At 52.5% G+C, this 24,744-nt stretch overlaps 1 protein-coding gene across 1 annotated transcript in view; it reads left to right on the forward strand.

Annotated features, from left to right (window-relative positions):
• Positions 1-24,325, forward strand: part of MAP2K3 (mitogen-activated protein kinase kinase 3) — a 41,862-nt gene extending 17,537 nt beyond the window's left edge. Inside the window, exons 2-12 of the mRNA XM_075560926.1 lie at positions 4,003-4,069; positions 4,468-4,516; positions 11,534-11,647; positions 11,980-12,099; positions 12,943-13,059; positions 13,759-13,810; positions 14,429-14,556; positions 14,908-14,985; positions 20,109-20,248; positions 22,733-22,778; positions 23,243-24,325. Of these exons, the coding sequence (XP_075417041.1) occupies positions 4,003-4,069; positions 4,468-4,516; positions 11,534-11,647; positions 11,980-12,099; positions 12,943-13,059; positions 13,759-13,810; positions 14,429-14,556; positions 14,908-14,985; positions 20,109-20,248; positions 22,733-22,778; positions 23,243-23,326 (995 nt within the window). The 3' untranslated portion in view covers positions 23,327-24,325. The remainder of the gene's footprint in view (positions 1-4,002; positions 4,070-4,467; positions 4,517-11,533; positions 11,648-11,979; positions 12,100-12,942; positions 13,060-13,758; positions 13,811-14,428; positions 14,557-14,907; positions 14,986-20,108; positions 20,249-22,732; positions 22,779-23,242) is intronic.
• Positions 24,326-24,744: the final 419 nt, after the last annotated feature.

Raw genomic sequence — 24,744 nt, forward strand, 5'->3', positions numbered from 1 at the left:
TTGTATTTTCACCAGAGTTTGGGAGGCGTGGACCGTGAGTTCAGGGTGCTGCCTCTGGGGAAGGCGGTCTCAGTTCTGGAGGAAGCGCCTTCTCTCCTTGTGATGCTGCTCCTGGGTGATTTCCATGGGCTCGGCATCTTTCTTCTCCCCAGCCCTGCTTATTCACTTGCTTATTTGTTTCTTTCCTATCTCAAGAAAGATCCATGCAAAGCACATTCCACATGAATCCTGCACATGAGCATAGCAAAGACAGCTCATTCCCAAATGGGATTAGCACTGCAGGATAAAAACAGACAAACAAGCCCGCTGCAATGGTATCATTGCTGACCCTGAGTGACCCTGTATCGCTTTCCAAGACTGCAGATCTGTGTAGGAGCAGACAGCCTCATCCTTCGCCTGATGCACAGCTGGTGGGTTTGAACCCTGCCTGTGGTTAGCAGTCCAGTGCTTACCTGTCAGTGCCTCCAGGGCTCCTTAACCACAGGAGAGAGGATAGGATTAGGATTTATAACACACAAACACACACGTAAGGGAGCCCAATTCAGTCCACAACATGGTGATAGAAACGTTGTTTTAATCCACCGTCAGTTAATGTTCTTGCCGTCCTTAAGTTGTGCACCTATAAAAAGTTGGATTCTTGAAAGTTATATTGATGGTCCCAGTGGTGGTGGGAGTAGTGCTGAGGCTGTGTGTTAGTCTGGGTACATTAGAGAAACAAATCCACAGAAACTCATCTATAAGAGAGCCTTTTAAATAAAGGTTCAGTGCGCATCAAGAAAAGATCCCAACCCAGTGCTGCCCAAACCCACAGGTCCAACATCAACCCATTAACCCATATGTCCAACACCAATCCACAAAGTCCTCCATCTCACGAAACAGACACAATGATGCCAACTGCAGGAGAAAAGCCGAGTCAGTGAACATCTCAGTGCTGGCAGGAGTCTCCACACTGCTGCTTTACCACCCAGGGCTGCATCAGGCTAGGTCCTTGTGGCTTCTCCTTAGGGATGTCTTGCAGGAAGTGAGCCTTGACAGCGGAAGTAGGAACTCACCAAGGCAGCTACACCCTGGTCTGACCATCACAAAGCAACCTAAACTCGAAAGGCGAGGCTTACTGAGCCATTTATCCCTCCGCCCTTCAATTAACCCCACATGTGTTTATCGGCCAGGTTGGTGCAATACACTTTAACTAACTCAGGCTGCTTATGTACAACAAAACACTTGGTGGGCTTGGGTTCCCTGGTTGGGAGGTTTAAGGGTATGGACAGCAGTCAGTGGACCTAGCATCGGGAAGAGTGCTTCTGTACTACCTCCTCGCTTGTTGTGTGGTGCCCTGGGGTCTTAGAAGCTATAGGCCGCCATCCAAAGTGCAGTTGTTTCTATTCACCTGGGGCAGCGGAGGAAGGAGAGGCAAGCATAAGAGGAGAAAAGGAGTGCTCGTGTCTAACTGCTTCTGTGAACACCTGCCTCCTTGACCTTGAGCCCAGAACTGGACGGTGCCTGGCTGCCACTACTGAACATGTTGATCAAAGAATCTACAGAGGAGCCAAAGAACATAATATCATGAATTCCAGACTTTCTGGAGCCCCGGAGACTGGATAAAACCTTGAAACTATGACTCTGAGGTTATCTTTAAAATGAAAACTTCTGCTGAAGTTGTCACTGTCTTCTATTTTAATTATTTTTTTAAATTTTATATTGTGAATCAGATGAAGATTTACAGAGCCATTCCCTTTTCCATTCAAATGTTCACCCGCATGTCGTTTCATGTCCTTGGGGGCACTCCCTGCAATGGACCTGCTTCACGTCCTCCTGTGCTTCCTGTTTCCATTCTCCTTCTTCCCTGACCCTTCCTGTCTCCGGAATTGGTCCCTGGGCAGATGGTACCTTTTTGATCTCAAATGGTTGATTAATTAGCTTTCCTCTCTGGTGTTATTACTCATCTTATACACCTGCCTATTGTGGGCTGAAAAATCGAGCTTTGGGGTGAGTTCAGGTGTAGGCCTGAAGGATGACTAAGGGTCATGGTCTTGGGGTGCCTACCAGTCTGTTCTGATGAGTGAACGTAGCATATGTGTATGTGTGTGTATATATATATAAATATAAACGATTTTGAGTTTTGGTCCATGTTTTGCTCTCATTCTATCCAGGACCTTCTAATGGTATACCTTTCAACGTGGTCAGTTCTTGAAGTCTTCTTAAAACCAAGTGAGCATAGTTAGGAAGGAGGAACCCTGATGGTGTAGTGTGTGGTTCATCACTAGGGGACAAGGTCAGCAGTTGGAAGCCACTGGGAGAAAGGTGAGGCTGGCCACTCCTATAAAGAGTTTCAGTCTCCTGCGTGAACATGGGGTGTCGACAGGACAAGGTATCAGAAGTTCAAAACCCAACAACCAAATTGATGTGAAGGGGTGTGGATGTAGTGGAGACCAAGGCCACCTGTGAGATAATTGGACAGCCCCTCTCTGAACGGCCACACGGAAGGATGATGAGCCCAGGGTGCAGTGCAGCACTGATGACCCACATAACTATCCTCTAGTCCCTTCATATTTCCTGCCTTCACTGTTAGGTTTTTTATTTGCTTTACCTCATTGATCACGATCGTTTGATGCATGACAGCCGGGTAGATAACCCTTCAGAAATAGCAGGAGGGATAATGGCTCTCCGAGGTTGCAGAAAGAGGTGGGGGTGGTGACAGGAGGCGGTAGGGAGCTGACAGCATTGATGACGGTATAACCCGCCCGAGGGGCGTGAACAACAGAGCTGTATGTGAATGGACAAATTGCATGGTATCAGATATGGCAAAACCCACTAATAATAGAAGTTCCGGGGGCGGGGGGCAGGGTCAGGGTCAGGGAGAGAGGGGATAGAGGGACACTGTTATGAAGGCGTTCAAGAAGAAAGAAACTGCTTTGAAACTGATTGTGGCAGCAGTTGTACAATATGCGTGGTGTGATTGAACTGTGGAGCGTTCTGATACCTGTAAGAGGTACTGGGAAATGGAGGGAGGGTGGGGTGGAAAGGGGGAACTGATTACAAGGATCTGCGTATAACCTCCTCCCTGGGGGACAGACGGCAGAGGAGTGGGTGAAGGGAGACGTTGGATAGGGCAAGATATGACAAAATAATAATTTGTAAATTATCAAGGGTTCATGGGGGAGGGGAGAGGGGAGGGAGGGGGAAAATGAGGAGCTGATGCCAGGGGTTTGGGTAGAGAGCAGATGTTTTGAGAATGATGAGGACAATGAATGTACAAATGTGCTTTGCACAATTGATGTATGTATGGATTGTGATAAAATGATTAAAAATAAATAAATGATTTTAGTTGTTTGGGCAAAAAACGAAAGAGCTGCCATCTCGGACAACCGGTGGGGGGGAGGGGCAGTTCGAGTGTGTGGGGTCGCTGTGAGCTGGAGCTGAGTTCGTGTCAGCGAGATTGAGTTCAGCGAACAAGAAGTCCCCGTGGGTTATGGGTTGGGCTGTTAACAACAGGTCAGGCGTTTGAACCCCCCAGCCATGCCCTGCCCTTGTGAAGATTTGCAGCCTCAGCCGCTCACAGGGCAGCGTGTCCTGTAGGGCTGCTTTGAGCCCACAGTGACTCCACAATAGTGAGCTTTCGAGTTGGAGTCAAGAAAGTGCCTTACGCCTCGTGCTTTGACAAGAGCCATCTGTGCGGGGTCCAGCGGGCAGCCGCAACTCCCTAAAGATCAGATAGGACCCTAAATGGGAAAGAACAGCTTGAAAGAACGAACGGAGGCACTGTCTCTGCATTGTCCACGTGGAAACTGTGTTAAACTTGCGTCTCTTCTGCTGCGTATATTGTTGGAAACAACCACAGAATAAACTCTTGAAAAGTAAATCAGACTCGGCTCAGTACCGATCGGAGCCTTCACGGTGCCCGTCCTTGCTCTGCCTGTTGCCAGCTTTGCCCAGCTTCGGGAGGACTGGGTGTGTCGACTGGCTGAGCAATTGACCAGACACCCCACCGTCTCACTCATTTAGGAAAATCCCGGAGGAAGAAGGATTTGTGGATATCCTGTACATTCAAGCCCCCAGTGCCCAACCCCACGTGAGTAGGTTTCTGTTTCTCCTCGGGGTTCAGTCCGGAGAGGGGCATACCTCCACCGCCGGTAGCTGTCCTGTGTGGCACCAACCCTCCTGACTGCAGGCTCATGAGTGGCATCGCCCACTCTCAGTTCCCTCCGAGGAGGGGGACAAGGCCCTGTGCGGGTGGCTGGGTGGGCTTCAGCCACGTGGGAACCGCTCTGGCTTTATGACCCCACGGAGGCAGTTCAGGCTCAAAACTGCTGGAAGGAGGGGATTTTAGGAGTGAGACGCCCCCCCCCCCCCAAGCCTTGGGAAAAGCCGGGGCCTTCTCCAGGCACGTGTGCGCTTCTCTTGGGGGGTGGTGGTGGTGGTGGTGGTGTGTGATTTTCTGACCTCACGGGGTTTGCTTCCTCCCAACAGGCCCCCCCGGAACCTTGATTCCCGGACCTTCATCACCATAGGAGACCGGGTGAGTGCTGGGAGCACCCGCTGGCAGGCCCCACCCTTCCCGGAACGTGATGTCTCCAGCTGACAAGTGTGTGGGGCCACTGGGTGGGGATTATGACTGGGCCTAGTGCCAAGCTCAACCTCTCTGGCTCTCCCATGTCACGGGAGCAGCCTACTAGTCTCCTGCCGCCCTTGGGAGCTCAGGGTCGCTGCTGGCCTTTCCTGCCTGAGTTCCCAGAGGGGCGTCCACAGGGTCACCTGTCTGCACCGTGTCTTCTGTGAAGATTGTGTGTAAAGTATGCAGACTGCTGGGCCCCAGCCAGACCTGCAGGATTAGCGATCTTTTGACCCGTGTCCTTACTTATTTATTCCAGCATATAGACTAGTTAGTTTTTAAGAGCGGTTTTAGGTCCCCCCGTAGCCTTTCTCCCGCCTGCAGAGTTTCCAGTAGGAACATCTTAGCATTCCTTCATCTGCCATCATTGCTGAACCAGGGTTGTGGCAACAGGATCCAGCACAGTCCAGAGTTTACACCAGGGTTCACTCTGTGTCTCGTACGGGCCTAGGGGTTGGGGCCCGTGCACCAGGTCAGGTAGTTTGCAGAGTAGTTGCCCTGCCCACCCTGTGCTCTTCGCTCTGCCTGCCCCTCCCGCCTCTTCCTAAGCGAGCGCCTGGGCACCTCTGACCTTTCTATTGTCTCTAACCAGTTGCCATTCGCTCTGTGCTGACTCGGGGTCGGCCCGCAGGTGCCGGAGCAGCATTGTGCTTCCCAGGGCTCTCTCTGGTTATTGAGGCGGAAATATTCCCGAGAAAGCACACCTCCTCTCACCGATTTGCCCATGTGCAGTCGGTGGCATGGACGGCATCCTTCAAATTATGCAACCATGCACTACTCTGTTCTTCAAATGTCAAATGTCTCCTAAGCAACTCGTCACCCCCACTCCGTTGTTGTAGGTCCTTCTGTGTCCCACAACAGCAAGCCCTGCCCCGCCCTCACCACTCTGTGATGTCCAGCCCATTGTCGCAGCCACGGTCCCAGCCCATCGCGTGGAGGGCGTTCCTCTGGGTCACTGCCCCTTCATTTTTCCAAGCATGATGCCCTGCTCCAGACACGGGCCCCTCCTACTAACGTGTCGAGAGTCTGGAAGATGCAGTCTTGGCCATGCTCTGCTCTTCTAAGGAGCGTTCTAGCTCTCCTTCCTCCGGGGCAGCTTTGTTGGTTCGTCTGGCTGTCCGTGGCCCATTCACTATCCTTGGCCCATACCGTGGCTCAGCTGCTTCCATTCTTGTGTGGTCTTCCCTATTCATCGTCCAGCTTCCATAGGGTGCAATTAAGATGCTATGGCTTGAGCCCGCTGTAGCGTAGGCCTCAACACGACATCTTTGATTTTTTTTAAGTAGCAGATTTGCCTAGTGCAATCTGTCGTTTGATTTCTTAACGGCCGCTTCAACTAGTAGTGATTGTGGATCCAATTAAAATGAAATCCTTGACCCTCTTTGCCTTTATCAGAGTTGTCTTTTGACCCAGTCGTGAGGATTTTTGTTTTCTTTATGTTGAGCTATAACTCATTCTGAAGGCTGTGGTTATTAAATATTAATCAGTCAGTGCTTCAAGCCCTCTTCACTTCCAGCAAGCAAGGCGATGTCAGCTGCATATCACAGATGCTTAATGAGCCTTCCTCCAATCCTGATGCTGCATTCTTCTTCATAAAGTCTAGCTTCTTGGATTACTTGCTCAGCCTGCAGACGGAATGAGAATAGGGAAGGGGCACAACCCGCTGTCCTCTTTTCCTGATTCTAGATCACTCAGTGTGCCCTCCACTGCTGCTTGATCGATGCACAGAGAAGTGTCCTGAATTCCTATCCTTTGTTATCCTTTGTTTGTTGTGATCCACCCCCTCGAATGCGTTTGCACAGTCAATGAAACACAAGTGAACATCTTCCCGGTGATCTCTGCTTCCAGTCACCTGCTATCGGCAATGGATTTCTTCCTTCTTTGTCCTCTTTGAGTCTGGCTTGAATTTCTGGCAGCCCCCGCCCATGAACTGCTGCAACTGTTTCTAAGTTATCTTCAGCACCATCTTACTTCCATGGGATAGTCACGATAGCGTGTGATTATTTCTGCACTCTAGTGGGTCACGTTCCTTTGGAATGGACTCAAATACGGAGCGCTCCCAGTCATCTGGCCAGGCGTGCCTTCAGTGCAGCCTGTACGTCTTTCTTCAGAGCCTCTGCCCTTGATCTCAGGCTACTTCTTGAAATGGTGGAATGCCAACGCGTTCTTTTTAGTACAGCGACTCTGCGTATTCCTTCCACCTTCTTTTGATGCTTGAAAAGTGCATCAAAATTTCCAACTCTCATTGGTTTTCTAACTTAGGTCTCTGCACATTTTATTAGACTACTTAGATATTCTGACCTTGGAAAAATTCGTTTAACTTTTCATCATTTCTTGCATTTGCTTTAGTTTCTCTATGTTCAGGAGCGATTTTCAGAGTCTCTTCTAAAATCTGTTTTGTCTTTTTCTTTTCTGTCTTTTAAATGACCTTTTGCTTTTTTCATGTCTGGTAGTCTTTTTTATAAATTTATTTTTATTTAAATTTTTTTTTAATGTCTGATAGTCTTGATGTCATTTCACAACTCATCTGGTCATTGTGTCAAGTCTATCTTTGAGATAGTTTCTAAATTCATGTTGGAGTGCTCAAAGTCATATTGTGGCTCTTGTTGACTTTAATTTTCGTCAGCTTCAACCTGAACTTGCACATGAGGTGCAGAGTTTCTCCCTTGTCTCTTTCCACAGATGTGGTTCTGTGTATCCCATCTGGTGAGGTCTGTGTGTTTAACCATCATTTTTATTGTTGGGAAAAAGGAATTTACAATGAAGAAGTCATTGATCTTGTAAAATTTTATTGTGAGATTTCCAGTTTCTTTCTGTCACCAAGCCCATGTTTTCCAGCTACCGAGCCCTCCTCTTTGTTTCCTCCAACTTTTGCATTTCTGTCGCCAAAGATTATTAGTGCATCTTGATTACATGTGTAATCCATCTCAGGCTGAATAATTGAAGAAGTCAGTAGAATTCTTCAATTTCTTTATCTTTGACTACAGTAGTTGGTACAAACATTGGAGTCACATTATTACCTTACAATTGAAATACTGGTGGCACAGCTTCCGGGATCACAGCAACATGCAAGCCTCCACTGTACAGCAAACTGATGGCAGACAGGTGGTACCCTCTCCCCGCATTATGTTAGGGGCTATTGAGTCAGCTCTGAGTCATCGTGACCTGCGTCCAACAGAACGTAAACCCTGCCAGCTCCCGTGCCATCCTCCCATGTGCTTACGTTGGAGCCCACCGATGCAGCCGCTGTGTCATTCTGTCTCGTCTAACGTCTTTCCCTTTTTTACCGCCCTGCCACTTTACCAAGCGTGATGTCCTCCTCAGGGACTGCTCTCTCCTGACAACGGGTCCAAAGTGCAGGAGACGAAGTCTCCCCATCCTTGCCTCTCAGGAGCACCCTGGCTGTGCTTCTTCCGAGACGGATCTTTGTTTTATGTGTGTGCTGATTTCATTTAAGTCAGAGCAGACAGCATTTGTCCTGTTGTGACTGATTTCATTCGCCATAAAGTTTTCAAGGTTTAACCATGGTGTAGCAGATATCAGAATGTCACAGTTTTGTAAAGATGACGAACATACCGTTTTATGTACATAACATACTTTGTCTGCTCAGCTGTCATTTATCTTCTGACTTTGGAGACATTTTTCAGAGCAAGTTAGGTTCTCGTTTAACAAGTGCTATGCAGAATATTCGGTGGCATTGGCTAGAGTTTTCAGTGTGCCAGAATTCTCATTTTTTCTATTCTGCGTGTTCTGTTCTCGTGGCTCGTCCTCGTGCCTCCCCTTGTCCGTGGTGTACAGTAAAGGTGGACCGTGAACGCTCAGCTCTGTCCATCTGTGGGTGGACATTTCCGTTGCTTTCGCCCTTTGGCTGTTGTGGTGTGCTGCAGTGGACACGTGTCCGTTTTGTCTGATGGGTGTGTGTTTAATAGTCGCATCGCAGCGCCACGTGGCAGATCTGCGTTCAGTGTTTTGAGGAGCCAGCAGACGGTTTTCCCGTCCATTTGTACATTCCCACCAGCATTTAATGAGGTTCCTATTGCTCCGCCTTCTCACGACTGTCAGTTGTCCCTGCACCCCCCCTTAAATCATTGCCGTTTTTAATGGCTAAAGGAAAGGAGCCTGGTGGGCAGTGTTTAAGAACTCGGCTGTTCATGGAATGTTGGCAGTTCAAATCCACTCCATGGATGGGAAGCGTGGCAGTCTGCTCTCATAAGGCACAGTCGTGGATGCCCTATGGGGAGCTTCTACTTTGTCCTCTATGATCGTTATGAGGCAGAATCTACTTGAGAGCAGTGGTTTAATGGCTAATGGTATTGCTTAGTGGCCATTTGGAGTCCCTAAGCTGAGTAGCTGTTATATTTTTGACTACTGCCCCAGAGATGAACTCAGAATCTGCTTCCTGAAAGGCCACAGTCGTAAACATTCCCCTCTGCACACATGGGGGTGCCGTGAGCCGGAATTGAGAATGGCTCCCCGAGTGACCACTCTGGTGAAATTTCTGCGCAAAAGTTGACCATCTTAAAATTGGCTGGGTTGTCTTTTCATTCTTAAGTTACAGAAACGTTTTTATATTGTAGAAGTTAAGCTCTTGTTTGGTTCCCAGAGTTCTCCTCCCGATCTGTAGCTTAAATACTTTGTATTTAATTTGTATAAGTGCCTCTTCCCATGAATCTACGTTGCCATTTGCTACTCATGCTTGTCATGTCTGGTAGCCTGTGGCTAAAAACTGGGTCCCACCGTGTCGCCCCTGCATTTTCTTCTAAGAAGTTCATGGTTTCAGTTTTCAAAATTTTGTTTCTCAATCCATTTGGAATGGATTTTTGTGTTTAGTGTAAGACGTGTATCCTGATTTTCCTTCCGCATGTGGAAACCTAATTGTTCTCACCACCGTCGATTGTAGACACTGAATAGTCTTCAGCTCTGAATAATCTTAGCAACCCTGTGCAATATCAGTTGACTGTGGTCCCGCTCGCATGGTTGCAGAAGAATCTGTTGACCTCCCAGGCTGCGCACTCCGGCCCCTACTTAGCTTTTCTTTAATTTTTTTTTTTAGTGGTTTTACAGTTTGCTGTGTACAAGTCTTTCACCTTGGTTAACTGTACACCCAGCCACTCTGCTCTTTCAGATGCCGTCGTAAATATTATCTTTCCCGAATTTCCTTCTCCACTTTCAGAGGTGTAACAAGCAAAGCAAACTGATTTTGGTGGGTTGACCTTGTACCCTGCCACCAGGCTGACTCTGTTAATTATATCTCGTGATGTTCTTGTGGCTTCTTTGGCATTGCCTACGTGAAAGGCCATGTCGTGTAGTAAAGGATGGTCTTTCTTCTCCCTTCAACGTGGACCCCACTCGTCCCTTTACTCATTCCCCAGCCACTCGTCCTTCCAGACAGTGTTGAGTGGAGGGGGCATCCCTTTCCTCTTCACGATCTTGGAGGGAAAGCTCGGTCTTTGATGTTAGTTGTAGGTTTTTAGAAATGTTCTTTATTACATTGAAGGATTTCCTATCTATTCCCATCTTGTTGAGTTTTTTTTAGTCATGAAAGGATGGAATTTTGTTCAATGTTTTTTCTTCATCGATTGAAGTAGTCATGTTCTTTCCCTTTGTTCTGTTAGTGTCATGGGTTGCAGTCATTTTCGGTTGTTCAGCCATGCTCCTGTTCCTGGGATAAATCCCACTTAATCATTATGTACTATCAAATCCTTATCATACGTTTTTGGGCCCAGTTTACTCATATCTTGTTGAAGAGTTTTACATCTATGTTATGAGGGATAGTGGACTACAGAGTTTTTGTTTTGTTTTTTCCCCTTGTGATATCTTTTTCTGACTTGGATGTTAGGCGAAAGCTTGCCTTCCAATGAGCCAGGTAGTATTCCCTCCCCTCCTCTTTTATTTCTTGGAAAAGTTAAAGCAGGATTGAAGTCACTTCTGTAAATGTTGGGTAGAATTCCCCAGTGAAGCCACATGGTCTAGGATTTTTCATTTTGGGGGGATTTGGGATTACCTTTCACGTGTTACGGGTCTGTTGAGGTTACTGCCGTCTTCCTGAGTTCATGGAGAGTGTGTGTGTTTCGAAGACCTTCCCTGCATGCTTTCATGGCGTCTCATATTTTGGTGTACGCTCTCGTGGGGCATAGCTTGCCAGAGCTTTCTTCTGAGATGCCTAGGGTGGACTCAAACCACCGACCTTCCGGTTGGCAGCAAAGCACATGAACTGTTAGCACCACCCAGAGCCTCCTCAATGTCTCTATAGTACTGTCTTTTCCAGGAAAATCATACAGAATGGACCATGTACAGCTTCTGCAGACTGGCTTCTCTTCTTTGGTGGATGCGCCTGCAGGGGGTGTTGTGGGAATGCCAAGGACCAAGAAGGGCAGTTTGCACTGTTTCCTTACAGTTGCCAGGCTGCACTGATGCCCCATCTCCCTGCCCTTTAGCAGTGATAACTGACACTCGCCAGTGCTTCGCCGCCTCTCTCTCCATCTCTCTCTCTCCAGAGGGGCAGCCTCCATTGGGGCGGGACCTTTTCTTCTCCTCCGTGGTTGTCCCGTGGTCGCCCCGTGGTCTAAAGTAGGGCTTGTGTGCTGCAGCTGCGCAATAACTGTTAGTTGAAGGCATGCTTTCATTTAAAGGCCTGAGTGAGGACTGGAGGGAAGAGGGAGGGGCATGCCTCCCACACCAGGCGGTGCCTTCACGGGCTAGCTTACCTTTAAGCCTGGTAGCGGCAGGTCGGTGTTGGTGCCTGTGGTGCTGAAGGCATCCCCTGTAGTTCTCAGAGAGGCAGAGTTACCCTCGCAGGGCCATGCAGCCAGGGCATGACCAGGGAGAGCTTTGAGCCCAGACCTGACGGGGCAGCTCTTTAACTGGTGCCACTTATCTCCATGGCTCTGCCATCAGCCCTCTCACCCTCTTCTCTCCCTCAAGAACTTCGAGGTGGAGGCGGATGACCTGGTGACCATTTCAGAGCTGGGCCGTGGAGCCTATGGGGTAGTGGAGAAGGTGCGACATGCCCAGAGTGGCACCATCATGGCCGTGAAAGTGAGCACACCGCCCCCCCCCCATCCCTGCCCTGCCCTGCTGGGGAGTACTGGAGCTGGGGTCGCCTGGGAGGGTTTCCTGAAGGAGGAGGGGTGGGGTGGGGTGGGGGTAGTGGAGCAGGAGTTGCCTAGGAGGGCTGCTTGGATGCGCCAGACTCTGAGACCCCTGGGCTTTCATTCAGTGGATGAGTGACTGGCTCCCAGCTGAGTGGTTGTCCTACATCAGAGCCACTGATGGGACAGTGCTTCTCAGGACAATTGGCAGTGGCTGTCAGGACTCGCTGCTGGCCAGTGCGGCTGGCCCCCTGAGCCCTACTCATTCCTCCCCTGCAGCGGATCCGAGCCACCGTGAACTCCCAGGAGCAAAAGCGGCTGCTCATGGACCTGGACATCAACATGCGGACAGTTGACTGCTTCTACACCGTCACCTTCTATGGGGCCCTCTTCAGAGAGGTATGGCCTTGGCTGGTGGGTGTAGTGGGGCGGGGGGGAGAGAGAGAGGGGAGGGTGGACCACTCACAGGCCCCCTGACCCCACCGTCTGTCCAGCCTGCAACCGACTGTCATTTTGCCCATGTAGAAAACCTACTGCGCATGGGTCCCTGGCCTCTCAGAGACAAAACCTGTTGGTTCTTAGAAGCTAGATTCTTGGCTTCCCCTCTGGCTATGGCTCTCTGCCTCAGTTTCCCCATCTGTAAAACTTGGCCAGTAATGACCACTTCCTTCTCCAGCTGCCCTCCTCAGTAGATGACATAGCACAGGCCTGGTCCGCAGCAAGTACTCTGCAGGGGGCGCTGGAGAGGGACTTGGTGTGGGCTTGAGGGGTGCAGGGCCTGCTGTGGGCAGGGCTAGAGGGCCAGGTCCTGGGTCTGCGCTCAAGCGAGGGGGGTGGTCAGCACAGGGTCCACGAACAGAGACATTACGGGGTAGGATCCTGCATCTGAGCAGAGGGAGGGAAGGTGCAGGCCCAGAAGCTGCAGGGAGAGAGGCTGCAGGACCACGTGCCACAGCTGAACTGGCTCAGCTGGCCCCGGAAGTCTTGTTGGAGGACGCATTCTCCTTCTCCCTGGAGAATGCTGTAGAATTAGGGACCTGATGGGGGAGCCCAGAGGCGGCAGAGCTGCGGGGAGACTTGAGTGTAGGCCAGGTGGGGGAATGGAGACGGTTTGTGAGCAAGGTGAAGGACTCTGTTATGGGGCTCAGTGCTGGCCAAGGCTGAGGAAGGGGGGAACTCCATCTGGTGGGCGTGGCTGGGCTGCCAGGGGTCAGGGTACAGCCTGAGCGTCTCCCACTCCAGGGGGACGTGTGGATCTGCATGGAGCTTATGGACACCTCCCTGGATAAGTTCTACCGGAAGGTGTTGGAGAAGAACATGACGATCCCAGAGGACATTCTGGGGGAGATTGCGGTGTCAGTAAGTGATCATGCGGGACCCTCCCCCTCTGTGTGCGCCCCCCCCCCCCGCAGTGGGTACTGAGAGCTGGCCCCACCTTGCATCAGCTGAATCTGGGCTAATACTTGTCGGGCCTCACCTGTACCAGAGGTGCTTTCTGAGGAGGTCCTGGGCTACCTAGACATGGCATGTCACCTGAAAAGGGGTCTGCCTGGAGCGGCTCGTGGGCCCAAATCGCCAGCCTTTCCCTTAGCTTTTCTGCACGCAGCCCCTGCCCTCCTCCCCTGACCCCAACCCCCAGGACTCCTCCCTGATCTTCCCAGGACTAGGAAGTTTTCCCAGAAGGAACTGCGTGTTTGTGAGCGCCCTGGGGCAGTTCACAGGGGTAGACTCGGGATGAGAGAACAGGAAGGCCGGTAAAGCAGAGCCGAATGGGGAGAGGTTAGCATCGGGAACATAGGCTGCCTGCGGGGAGTGGGCGTCGGACAGCGAGTGCAGCCGCAGCAGGAGAGGGACTGGTCGTCCCTCCTGGTGTGTTCAGGGCTGGGGAGAGGAGCCGGAGGCGACCAAGGGTCCGTGGTGGCTCTGGGACTCCAGGGGCTGGGGGTAGGCGTGGGCGTGGGTCTCAGGCGCGAGTGTGTGCGCCTGTGGAGAGGGCACCGGCTCGGGTTGAGTGGGGGTAATGCAATGGCTCTGTTTTTGTCTGTTTCCCCAATGCAGATCGTGAGGGCGCTGGAGCACCTGCACAGCAAACTCTCCGTGATCCACCGAGGTGCGTGTGGGCAGGGAGGGCCCCCAGGGGCCCGCACAGAGCAGGATGAGGCAAGGGCCTCCGAGGGGGGCTCAGGAGGTGAGGGGTGGGGTCTCATGGTGGGGAGGAGCACGCGTGATCCGTTGGTGTCTGTCGTCGTCCCCACATCCCTGGGCAGGTGGGCGTCTCTCGTTTTCTAGGTGCGCAAACAGGCCGAGAGAGGCTTCTATGTGATGTGCGGGGGGCTGGGGGGTGTGGGGTGTCAGGCTCCGAGCCCAATGTCCAGTCCAGGTCTCATTCTCCTCTGGCTGTGCTACCTGTGGTGCCCAGCATTACCTGGGCACCCTGTCCATCTTGGGGTCTCCTGGGCTACATGAGTGCTGCTGGGAGGACTCCTAACTTCCAGAGCCCGGTGGCAGTAAAATCAAAGGCACCTGGCTCCTGACCCAGCTGTGCCACCGTCCACTTTGTGACACGGGCAGGCGACACACTTAAGACCCTCGCTTGTGGATGGGCTATCAGTGATGTCTGCCCACTGGGCTCTTAGGGCCTGGTATAGTCTGGCCCAAATGTGCTGCCACCCTGCAGCAGGGAGGGCCCTGTGGACGCCTGCTAAGACCACCTGCCTTGTCTCCGCAGATGTGAAGCCCTCCAACGTGCTCATTAACAAGGAAGGCCACGTGAAGATGTGCGACTTTGGGATCAGTGGCTATTTGGTGGACTCCGTGGCAAAGACCATGGATGCAGGCTGCAAGCCCTACATGGCTGTGAGTCCTGCCATTCACCTGGCCTGGGGCGTACTACCCCTGCCTCACATGTCCTTATTGCTCCCTCACCTGCCCCTGTGTGACTAGTGGACCATGTGGGCCGAACTCGGGGAGATGCTGCCTCCACGTGCTGTGGGGCTGCTGCTCCTCTCAGCGCTGGGGCAGTGGGTGCGCAGCCCCTCTTGTAGGCAGTGTAGGACCCTGGCTCTGCCTGGCCCTAGCCTCTGTGCTTGTCGCCCAGTGGGATCCTTAATTTGGGGGATGAGGAGAAAGGCTCAGAGAACCACAGGTGACCCCTCTAGCCCCTTATACCCGGGGACAAACGATCACGACTCCCTGTTTCCCCAACAGCCGGAAAGAATCAACCCAGAGCTGAACCAGAAGGGCTACAACGTCAAGTCTGATGTCTGGAGCCTCGGCATCACCATGGTAAGAGGGGTTCCGCCCCTGCTGCTCAGGGTGGGCTAGGGGGCCGTGCCCGCATCCACCAGCTCCTCGGATCAGCGCTGAGGTTCTAGTGAGAACTCACGGTTGCTTCAGACTCTGAGGACAGGTGCTGTTGAGATGGCCACGTGTTTAAGGACACGTGCAGGTGACACGATCCTCCCTTCCTGAACGGTGACATTCAGCCACTACAGAAATACCGTGCCATCCAGAAGGAGCTCTGCCCACTCCCCACTTCTCACCGGGAGCACCCCCAGGAGCGAGCAGTGATTGTTCAGAAAGTGCAGCTCGCCACAGGAAACGGAACGAGCGCTTCCTCCGTGCGTGGGCTTGCTTTTGCTCTGCTTCAGCCAAGCCCCATCAGGACGGTCTTTTCACTCCTGCCGGGGAGTGTGCTGTACGTGGGGTAGATTTGTTGGTCTTCTCCATCCAGACTCTGGAATGCCACCCTGGGGCAAGTAGGGGTGGGCTGGTACATGCCTGTCAAGACCGAGCCATGGGGTGCCCCCTCTCTGTACCTTACTTGTCTCTGGGTCAGTTAAGTCACTGGTATGGCCCCAAGCTTGGGCGGGCCTCTTGTCCTGCCTAGAGCTTTCCGGCCCTCGCACCAGTCAGGGGAATCCTGCTTGCATTTTGGAAGCTTGCTCTAGCAGCAGTGGAGAGTGGGTGGGGAGGGGCAGGGAAGGCTGCGTGGGTGCTCCACCCGGCCAGGGTCAGGCAAACTCAAGCCAAATTCCCCGCCATGGAGTCTTGTCTGACTGACAATGGGTTTCTGAGGCGATCGTCTTTATGGGAGACAGACGCCGCCTCTTTCTCCCGTGGAGCAGTTGGTGGGTCTGTGGTTAGCAGCCCAATGCAGAGCCCGCTCTGCCACCACGTCTCCTTGAGGTTGGCCGTCTGTCCCATTGCAGCAGGTGCGGTTGAGTGGTGTGTGTCCCCGTAGAGCTTTGGGGGTGTCAGCACCGGCCCTGCCCTAGAGATCCTAGCCCCAGAGGAGTTCCCCCCACACTCCACCCCTTTGGGATTGGAGAGGAGGCTCCGCCGGTAAACAAAAACTGTCACATGCGTGACCTTATAGTCAGCGTTCCCCTTCGCGTGGCCTCGTAATGTGGCTGGTTGGAGCCTCCTTTCAGCAGGAAGGGATCGGGACGTAGGAGCTCTGTGCTGGCCACAGATTTCCACCGGGCTGGCAGTGGACCTGGCCCAGCACCACGTCTACTTCATTGTGCGGTCCAAGGATGGCCCAGACTCAAGGACGGGGCTGGACCCTGCCCTGTGGTGGGTGGCATGGCAGGTCCGGCCTGCAGAGCACGGGGAAGGTGGTGGGGACCATCTTGGGATATTAATAATTCATCGCACAGATCAGCCTTTCCTTCCAGCTTATGGGATTAATGAGCTAGAATGAGGCAGTGGAAAATTAAGAGGAATTAAAAAAAAAAGACCATTGTTGTTCTACTAAGGAATCACTTTCCTGCCCGCCCCACCCATCCTAAATTCCCTCCGGACCTTTTCTTGTTGCCTCACGAGCCTGCGCCCAGTTAGCCTTCTCCAAGTAACATGATACCATCTCTAGAGCGTGGCTGTTCTGGCCCTTCAATGCCTCTTTCCCGAGCCCGTGGGTGGGGCCAAGCTGCACACATCACCGCGTGGAAAGACCTGCCGGGATCGACTTCTGAACACTTATTCCCTGTACACCCCAGTGAGCACAGCTCCACTGACACAGGGGCTCCCTGAGTCACAGGCCGCTGGCTGCTGGGAGTAGGAGATTTGGAAGGTTCCTGGCCGAGAATCGGTGTTGAACAAGTGTTGATTATGCTTGTATTGCTGTGAATGCTCGGGATGTTTAGGGGTGCGGCGGGTTCTCCTCGTTGGCGGGCCCGGGACCTGCAAAGCGGGGTACTCGCTAAGATTTATCAGCGCTCGCGGTGCATATTTATGGTCATTGTGACCATGCACAGAGCAGTGAGAAATCCTTGCCCGCCTGTCCCCGCTCTTGTGCAGAGTCCTCTCTGCGCGCTGTTGAGCGCCGTGTGTCCCCCCTTGCCTGCTTCATCTCTGTGGGTGATTTCTCTGAGCGCTTCCAAGCACAGCCTGTCTGGTCAAAGGTTTAGGCAGTTCTCGGCTTCCCTTCGTATAAACACTGGCAGACGCTGGTTCCTTCTCTGGTGGCCCTCCCTCCCGCGTGTTGGGATCAGTGGGCATTGTTAGAAAACATTCCTCTTTCAGGAGGTTTTTGGCATGAAACTGCATACACTGATAGATACCTAGGTCACAGAAATGTACCATATTAAGACACATATGTACACACACATGCATGTGCAAAAAAAATCCACATGCAAGTACATAGGTGCACAGAAGTGCACCACACACAGATACACACAATCCCAGATGTACACACGCCATGTTTATGTGCACAGATACATATACATACAGATACATGGGTGTACAGAAGCACACCACACACAGACATACATGTACACAGATGTACACTCGCCACGCTTACATGCAAAGATACACAGACAAGTGCATAGAAACGCACACCATGCAGACCACCACACAATCACAAATGTACACACTCCACGTTTATGTGCAACGATCCTTACACCTGTGGATACATAGGTGCACAGAAACGCACCACACACAGGCAAACATGCAATCCCAGATGTACCCCCGCCACAGTGATGTGCAAAGATACAGGCAGGATAGTCACACACACACACACACACACACACACACACAAGCACCGCATGCATGCTCCTATGCACACCTCACCGCATATTGCTGCACTGCGCATGCGTGTTTGTGTCTTGCCTGAAGAGGAGCCTGTGGGCCAACAGGAAGACAGGCACTCCTGCCTCAGGGTCACTGGCTGGCTGCTGCTCTAGTTGCAGGCATGCCCGTGCCGTGGTCCGAGCCGTGCCCTTGCTGCTTGTTGCGGTATTTGTGGCTGTCATTCCTGTGTTCCTCCACGCACTGGCTGGGCTCACCAAGGTCATTCTCTTCCAAGTTTGTAAAATCTTTTGATTGTGAATTGGGCGAAGGTTTACAGAGCAGATAAGCATTCCCACTCAGCAATTTGTGTGCATTTTGTCTCATCGCATCTCACTTCCTTCCTGTGTTTCCGGTTTCATGCCTCCTTTCCCAGCCCTTCCTAACAGTTGTCCTCAGACAGGCTGCCCTGTTGGCGGCAGGCGGCTGGCTCTGCGGAGGTGTTTGCACTCCCTGTAGCATTCCGCTAGTCGCCTGTTGCTTGGTGCGCTCCTTTCTAGCCGGGAGGGTGGCTGAGGGCTGTCATCTCAGGGATCCCACTCCTCACTGCCTGGTCTTTCTTATGATTTTCAGTTTTGCTCCCATGTTCCTCTCACTCTATCCAGGACTGTCATTTTTTTTAGCTTTTTGTTATGAATGAAGATCGACAGAGCTGATGATCACTTTTACATTTAGTAATCCATATACATCTTACTTCAGCTCACACACTGCCATCCCTTCGAAGGGCCATTACGTGTCCCTCTTCCTCCCTGTGCTTCCTGCTTCCACCTCTCCTTTCCCGACCCTCTGAACACGGTTGTTGGGCCAGTGCAGCCCTGTGGGTTATAAATGATCAGTTATTTCCCTACCTGGAGGATGACTACCGGCTAATACGGTCTTGGGAGTCCCACCAATGTCTACCCAGCTAGTGAGCCTGTCTCTGTTTGGGATTTTGAGTTTCATTCCATATTCCCTCCCCCCCGACCCGCCCCCCCCTCCCCCCCGTCCAGGTCCTTCTAACGTGATCTTTTCAAAGCAGCCGGTCACAGCAGTTCTCGCCTCAGGATCCTGGAGACCAATGTTTCCTGTCCATCAGTCCAGTGGACTCACTGTGTCCGTTTTCCTTCCGCTTCCTCACTCGGGAGAGGCCAGTGGTGGCACATTAGCTGTATCTGCTAATGAGTTGTTAAGACCCCCGCCTCGACTCACAGATGTCCGATCCACAACGTTGTCTTTTGAACTATGGGATGTCCATTGGCCTCGGTGTCTCTGGAGACTGTGGGCCTCTGGGACCTTCTGACGGGATCCCTTTCAGATCTACAGTTGGCAGTAGGAGCCACGTGCCACTTAGTTCTGGTACCCGGGTTGTGGAGATCAGTTAGTTCGCTGGATGAATTGTTTCCACGTGTCTTTGATTGTCCTTCCGCCTCTCGTCTGTGGACAGGGAGGAGCCAGTACATGCACCTTACACGGCCACGTGAAAACCCCAGTGCGGAACATTATTTTTGTGGACTGTGTTATTCCAGTTGAACTGGGTAGCCCCTGGGGCCCATTATCTTCCCAGTAACCATCAGAATGGGAGCCCAGAGAGACTGCACGATGCTGGCTCTGGTGGCATTCGGGCTGAGTGCCTAGACGTGTCCACAGCAGGCACAGGGAAGATGAGACCCAGCGTGGCCAAGAGGTCAGGGGGAAGCAGTCATGAGGACAGGAATGGAAAGAAATCCCGTAGGAGGGGTGGAGGACACGAGCAGGTGGGGGCTTTGAGGAGGGGGGGTGGGGCCAGGTAGACATCTCCAGTCTGATGTGCTTTCCTGTCTAGTAGCCCTTGGGTGGCTCGTGGGGGAGACGTACCTGCGAGAGTCATGCGACTTTGCACCTGCCTCTGCTGATGTTCAGAGTGACAGCCCAGCTAGACAGCGGTTGCCATGTCTGTCTCGGGAGAAGCTGGGGAGGGCGTGCCTGTGGGTGCCGGGTCTGATGGCTCTGTCTGCTGGTCCCTGCCGGAGGTGCCCAGGGGTGCCAGCTTGTCCACCGTTCCAGATAGAGGAACCTGGGGCCTTACCGAACACCCTTCTGCCTCAGAGTGGTTTTAAAGCCCACGATGGGGAAAGTGGTCACTTGTAATCCAGTGGGTCAGAGGAGCTGGGGGCCAGTAGCCTGGCTCTCCTCTCTAGTCCCATGCTGTGGCCTCAGAGAAGTTAGTCAAGGCAGCCCCGTGGCCTGTACGGGGGCCCGGCCCGGGAGCCAGCCCGGGGTTGGCAGGTCCTCACCATGCGCTGCACCCTGTTTTTAGGAGCAGGGTGGGTACATCTGGTGGCCAAGGCCATGCTGACCTTGGTGCCACTGTCCCTCTGCAGATAGAGATGGCGATCCTGCGATTCCCTTACGAGTCCTGGGGGACCCCGTTCCAGCAGCTGAAGCAGGTGGTAGAGGAGCCGTCCCCTCAACTCCCAGCGGACCGTTTCTCTTCCGAGTTTGTGGATTTTACTGCGCAGTGGTGAGTTTCTTGTCCGGCAGCCGCCCCATCCCTGCACCCTTTCTGGACCTGGACCCCGTCTCCTCTTTTAGCACCACACCCCAAACAGTGTAGTGCTGACATGTGTGAGACAGAAAGTGTGAGAGTGTAAGGAGGACTTGACAGAACTGTAAAACCCAAAGCCAACCGGACCCACGGCAGTTAGTTGATTCTGACGCCTAGCAACCCTGAAGAGGGGAGGGAGCCGGCAGCGGCATCTGTTTCCTGCAGGGAGGTAGGGTTTGAACCACCAGCCTTGGGGTTAGCAGCCCACCGCCAGGCTTCTTAAGAGAGTGTAATAACAACCAGGTCAACAATGGACAGAAGCAGCAGGCCAAAATAAAAACATGTGCGTGATTTGAAAAACATACCAGACACCTCTGCTCTCCCTGACGCTGAGCATGTGCCAGCTTCATGGATGCCCATAGGCTTCTTGGGGACATTCAGCATGTTTGGGCTTCCCAAGGACATTATCCTGAGAAAACAGTTGGGGTGGGGGTGGGGCAGTCTGACCTCCTCTGGCTTCTCTAGTGCCACCAAGTCGAGGTCAAACCCGCCTCCACCTTCCCTCCTTCCCGCCTGTCTCCCGCGGTTCCTCCTGAGACCCGACTGTACTTTTATCCGAGGTTTGCTCGTCGATTGCAGTGGCCACCCAGCGCTCACAGCAGTGCTTACCCTTAGAGAGGGTTGGCTAGGCACAGCGACCGGGTACCACAGGGCGGGATCCGTCAGCAGTAAGGATGTAGCCATTGGTCCTCAGCCTCTCAGCCATGTGGTTTCTTGGCCTATCGCCTCCGTGGCTCAGAAGCCAGCTTGCCCCCTCTGCCTCAGAGTTGACCCTCTCTCCTGGTCTCCTAGCCTCAGCCCTGGCCTGGGGCTTGGGCTTCTGTTTCACGGGCTGCAGGCCGCAGCCTCAGTGCTCCGATCCCAGCCTCTCCACCATGCAGAGACCTATCTCCCAGGTGCCCGCACAGGTGGTTCTTCTTCCACGGTCCTGGAGTTTCGCTGTGCTTCTGAGACGGCTTGGCGGAGGTGTGGCTTCTGCCTTGCCTCAGGCCTTACCCCCAGGCTGGGTGCTTAGCCTCTACTATGGTGGAGACTTAATCCCACCTTCATCTTGTCCATTAGAATAACATTAGCACAGCAGAACTCCCTCCAAAATGAGGCGCTAGCGACTGATGTGGAGGCCAGAATTCATAGTGCATCACATAAAGGATTATGACCAGAGGGTTATTTTAATGGACCACATCTGTACCCTAAGGTAGGTCATAGAGGCCATGTTCTCTGACCACAAAACAATAAAAGTAGATAAAGAAAAGCTACCTGGAAATTACAGAAATCTTATAACAATCCATCATTCAATAGTATTAAGCACACTTGTACATGTTGACATCAACATGTCCAAAGCAATTTCTACTTAAGCCCCTGGTATCAGCTCCTCTTTTTTCCCCTCCCTCCACCGTTGTCCCGCCTTTGTGAATCCTTGATCAATTATATAGTATTACTGTTATTTTGTGTCTTAACACTGTCTGTTGTTTCCCCTCACCCACAAGAAGTTCTTATACATAACTCTTGAGTTACCGTATATACTCGAGTATAAGCTGACCTGAATATCAGCCGAGACACCCAATTTTACCACAAAAAGTCCATTTAAAAAGTGCTGAAAAACTCGGCTTATATACGAGTATATACGGTGAGACATTTATAAAATAAGATTGCGACTAGAAGTGAAACTGGGGAGACAAAAATATCACCACAAAATACCAACACAAAAATTTCCATATATTGTAGGAAAACTGATAGTCTTGGTTTCTGATCAGAAATTAAGACGAGCCAGTGTAAAATATGACAAAATAATAATAATTTATAAATTATCAAGGGTTCACGAGGGAGGGGAGAACAGGGAAGGAGGGGGAAAAATGAGCTGATCCCAAGGGCTCAAGCAGAAAGCAGATGTTTTGAGATTGATGATGGCAACAAATGTACAAATGTGCTTGGCACAACGGTTGGATGTATGGATTGTGATTAGAGTTGTACGAGCCCCCAATAAAATGATATAAAATAAGAAAAAGAAGAAATTAAGACAAGCCAAAGAGCCGGGCAAGTGGCTACTTGCCCCCAGCCCCCCCCCCCCCACCTTGGTTCCTTTGGAGCCTCGCTGACCGCACAGCGAGGACTGTCCTCCCAGAGTCTAGAAGCGGAGATTGTAAGTGTGCTTCTTCACCACCAGCAGTTGCCTGTGGCAGTCCCCTAGATTGTTGCCGGGACAAGGAAATGCACCCCAGGGTCTTTTGTTTGCACCATAGGTTCCTCTCTGTCCTTGGGAGCCCCATATGTGCCCCTCATCCCTCCCTGAACCCAGCAGTATGGTGTGCCCCCTCACTGCCCAGTCAGGCCGGCCTGCCTGGGGATGCTGCATTCACTTGCTCTGAACCCCCAGCCTTAGCCTGCCCTTGTCTCTTCTAGCCTGAGGAAGAACCCCACGGAGCGCATGAGCTACTTGGAGCTGATGGTGAGTGTGGGGCCGATGCCTGCCTGCTTTCTTTTGGGGTCTCTGTGGAGAAGGGCTGTCCCTGTCCCTGGAGGTAGGCACCCTTGTTCATTTATCGATGGACGAGTCGGTCAGGGGCTCCCTGCCGCACACGAGGCTCTGCAGCGTGCAGGAGGTGCAGCGGGGCTGAAGGAGGGAAAGAACTCCTTTTACAGTGAGGGGTCAGTGCTGTTCGTACTGGGTTGGGAAGGATAAAGAAAGGAAGGCAGGCTGGATGGTCCAGCGTGGAGCAGCTTCGTTTGGCAGGTGCCAGGAGCACCCCCAACCTTGTCCCCATCACTCAGGACGGGCTTCAGGGACAGACGCCCATGAAAGATGAGTAGTAGGTGTTTGTCCACAGGGCAAGGGGATCCTGGGTTGAAGAGCAAGCAGGGACTGACCAGCTCCTAGCCTCGGCTAATGGCCCTCCTCCTGTGACCCCCTAGGAACACCCTTTCTTCACCTTGCACAAAACCAAGAAGACGGACGTTGCTGCCTTCGTGAAGGAGATCCTAGGAGAGGACTCATAGGGGTGGGGATTTGGACACCCCTCTTCCCCAACACCACCACGGCCACACCCCAGCCCTCAGAGCGCCTGACCTCCTGTCTGCTGGGGCAGTGCGGACCCTGGTCTATAAGCTACTGCCGCTTGGCCTGGGCAGGAGCTGGGGGTCTGTTCTGGCCTGGCTATGCAACCAGCTGTCCCTGTCTTCCAGATGCTCCAAACACCTGTCTGTCAGGGCCCTCCAGCTGGGCCCTCAGGCCCCTGGCAGTACCAGTGCCTCCGTCCTTGCTGCTCCAAGGACCCCCATCTCTAGCCCCTGAGCCCCTGGATACAGAAGGACGTAGTGTTTCAGCTGAAGTCCCCATCTGGACACTGTGGTCCCTGGTGGCCGGTACGGACAGCTGCCGCCCTGGCTCAGTCTCCAGTGCCACCGAGTTGTATATTTTTTTATCTCTTGACGAAATAGACTTTGCACACGTGGGCCCACCCTGCTGGCCCAGCATTGTAAGGGACCTGACAGGATGAGCCCCACGGACTGCCCAAGGCCTTCAACCAGCACTGGCAGACGTGGCCTCCCGTGGCCCCCCCGTTGCTGACTTCCACCTCTAGAGGGCAGCGTTTCACTTTTTAACACAAACCACGTAACCTCTGTGGGTGGTTTCTTTTGCTTTGTGGGTTTGGTTGTTTTCCTCTTGCATGATTTGGACCCCACAGAGCTCGCTGCTTCTCTCCCGACCTCTCAGGGAGCTGTGGGCCAGGCTTGTCACCTCTGCCCCAAGGCTGCCATCCAGCATGGGCAAGTGGGACTGGCAGAATAGAAGCTGTAGACTTGAGTTCGTGTTTTATTAAAAAAAGGGGGGGGGATCTCTATCTATCATCCATCTATCTATCTATCTATTTATCTATCTATCTATCTATCTATCTATCTATCTATCTATCACCCATCATGTAATTTTTGCAAAAAAGGCTGCCCATTCGGGGCTATCTTCCTGCTTGGTGTTTTAATAAAAAAAAATTTCAAAAAGTTGGACAAAAGCTTGTGTGAGACTGTGTGAGACAGAGACCCTTTGGGGAATGTGTGGCTCCTGAAGGGCAAGACTGGGCAGCACGGTCAGCAACAGGGCCCTCTGCCCAACCAACCAAGACCGTGGTGGACATGCACATGAAACTGCGTGCAGCGCCATCTGGCTGCCAGAACAGGTGAGAGCTCGGGGTTGGGAGAGTGGCTCGTCTCCTGCCTTCCCCACAGGGGTAGGTCACAACGGCAACTGTGCTGTGGTGCTGACCCAGGTCAAGGGGGACCAGGCCCAGGGAGGGAAGCAACTTCCCCAAAGCCACACAGTTTGTCAGGCACAGTGCCAGGCTTTGGAGGCTTTGCACCCCCAACTCTGGCTTCCACGTGACCATGGAGGGGTCACCTGGCTTTTGCGTGGCAGCAACTAT

The sequence above is a fragment of the Tenrec ecaudatus genome, chromosome 10 (assembly GCF_050624435.1).
Source record: "Tenrec ecaudatus isolate mTenEca1 chromosome 10, mTenEca1.hap1, whole genome shotgun sequence".
NCBI classification, from domain to species: domain Eukaryota; kingdom Metazoa; phylum Chordata; class Mammalia; order Afrosoricida; family Tenrecidae; genus Tenrec; species Tenrec ecaudatus.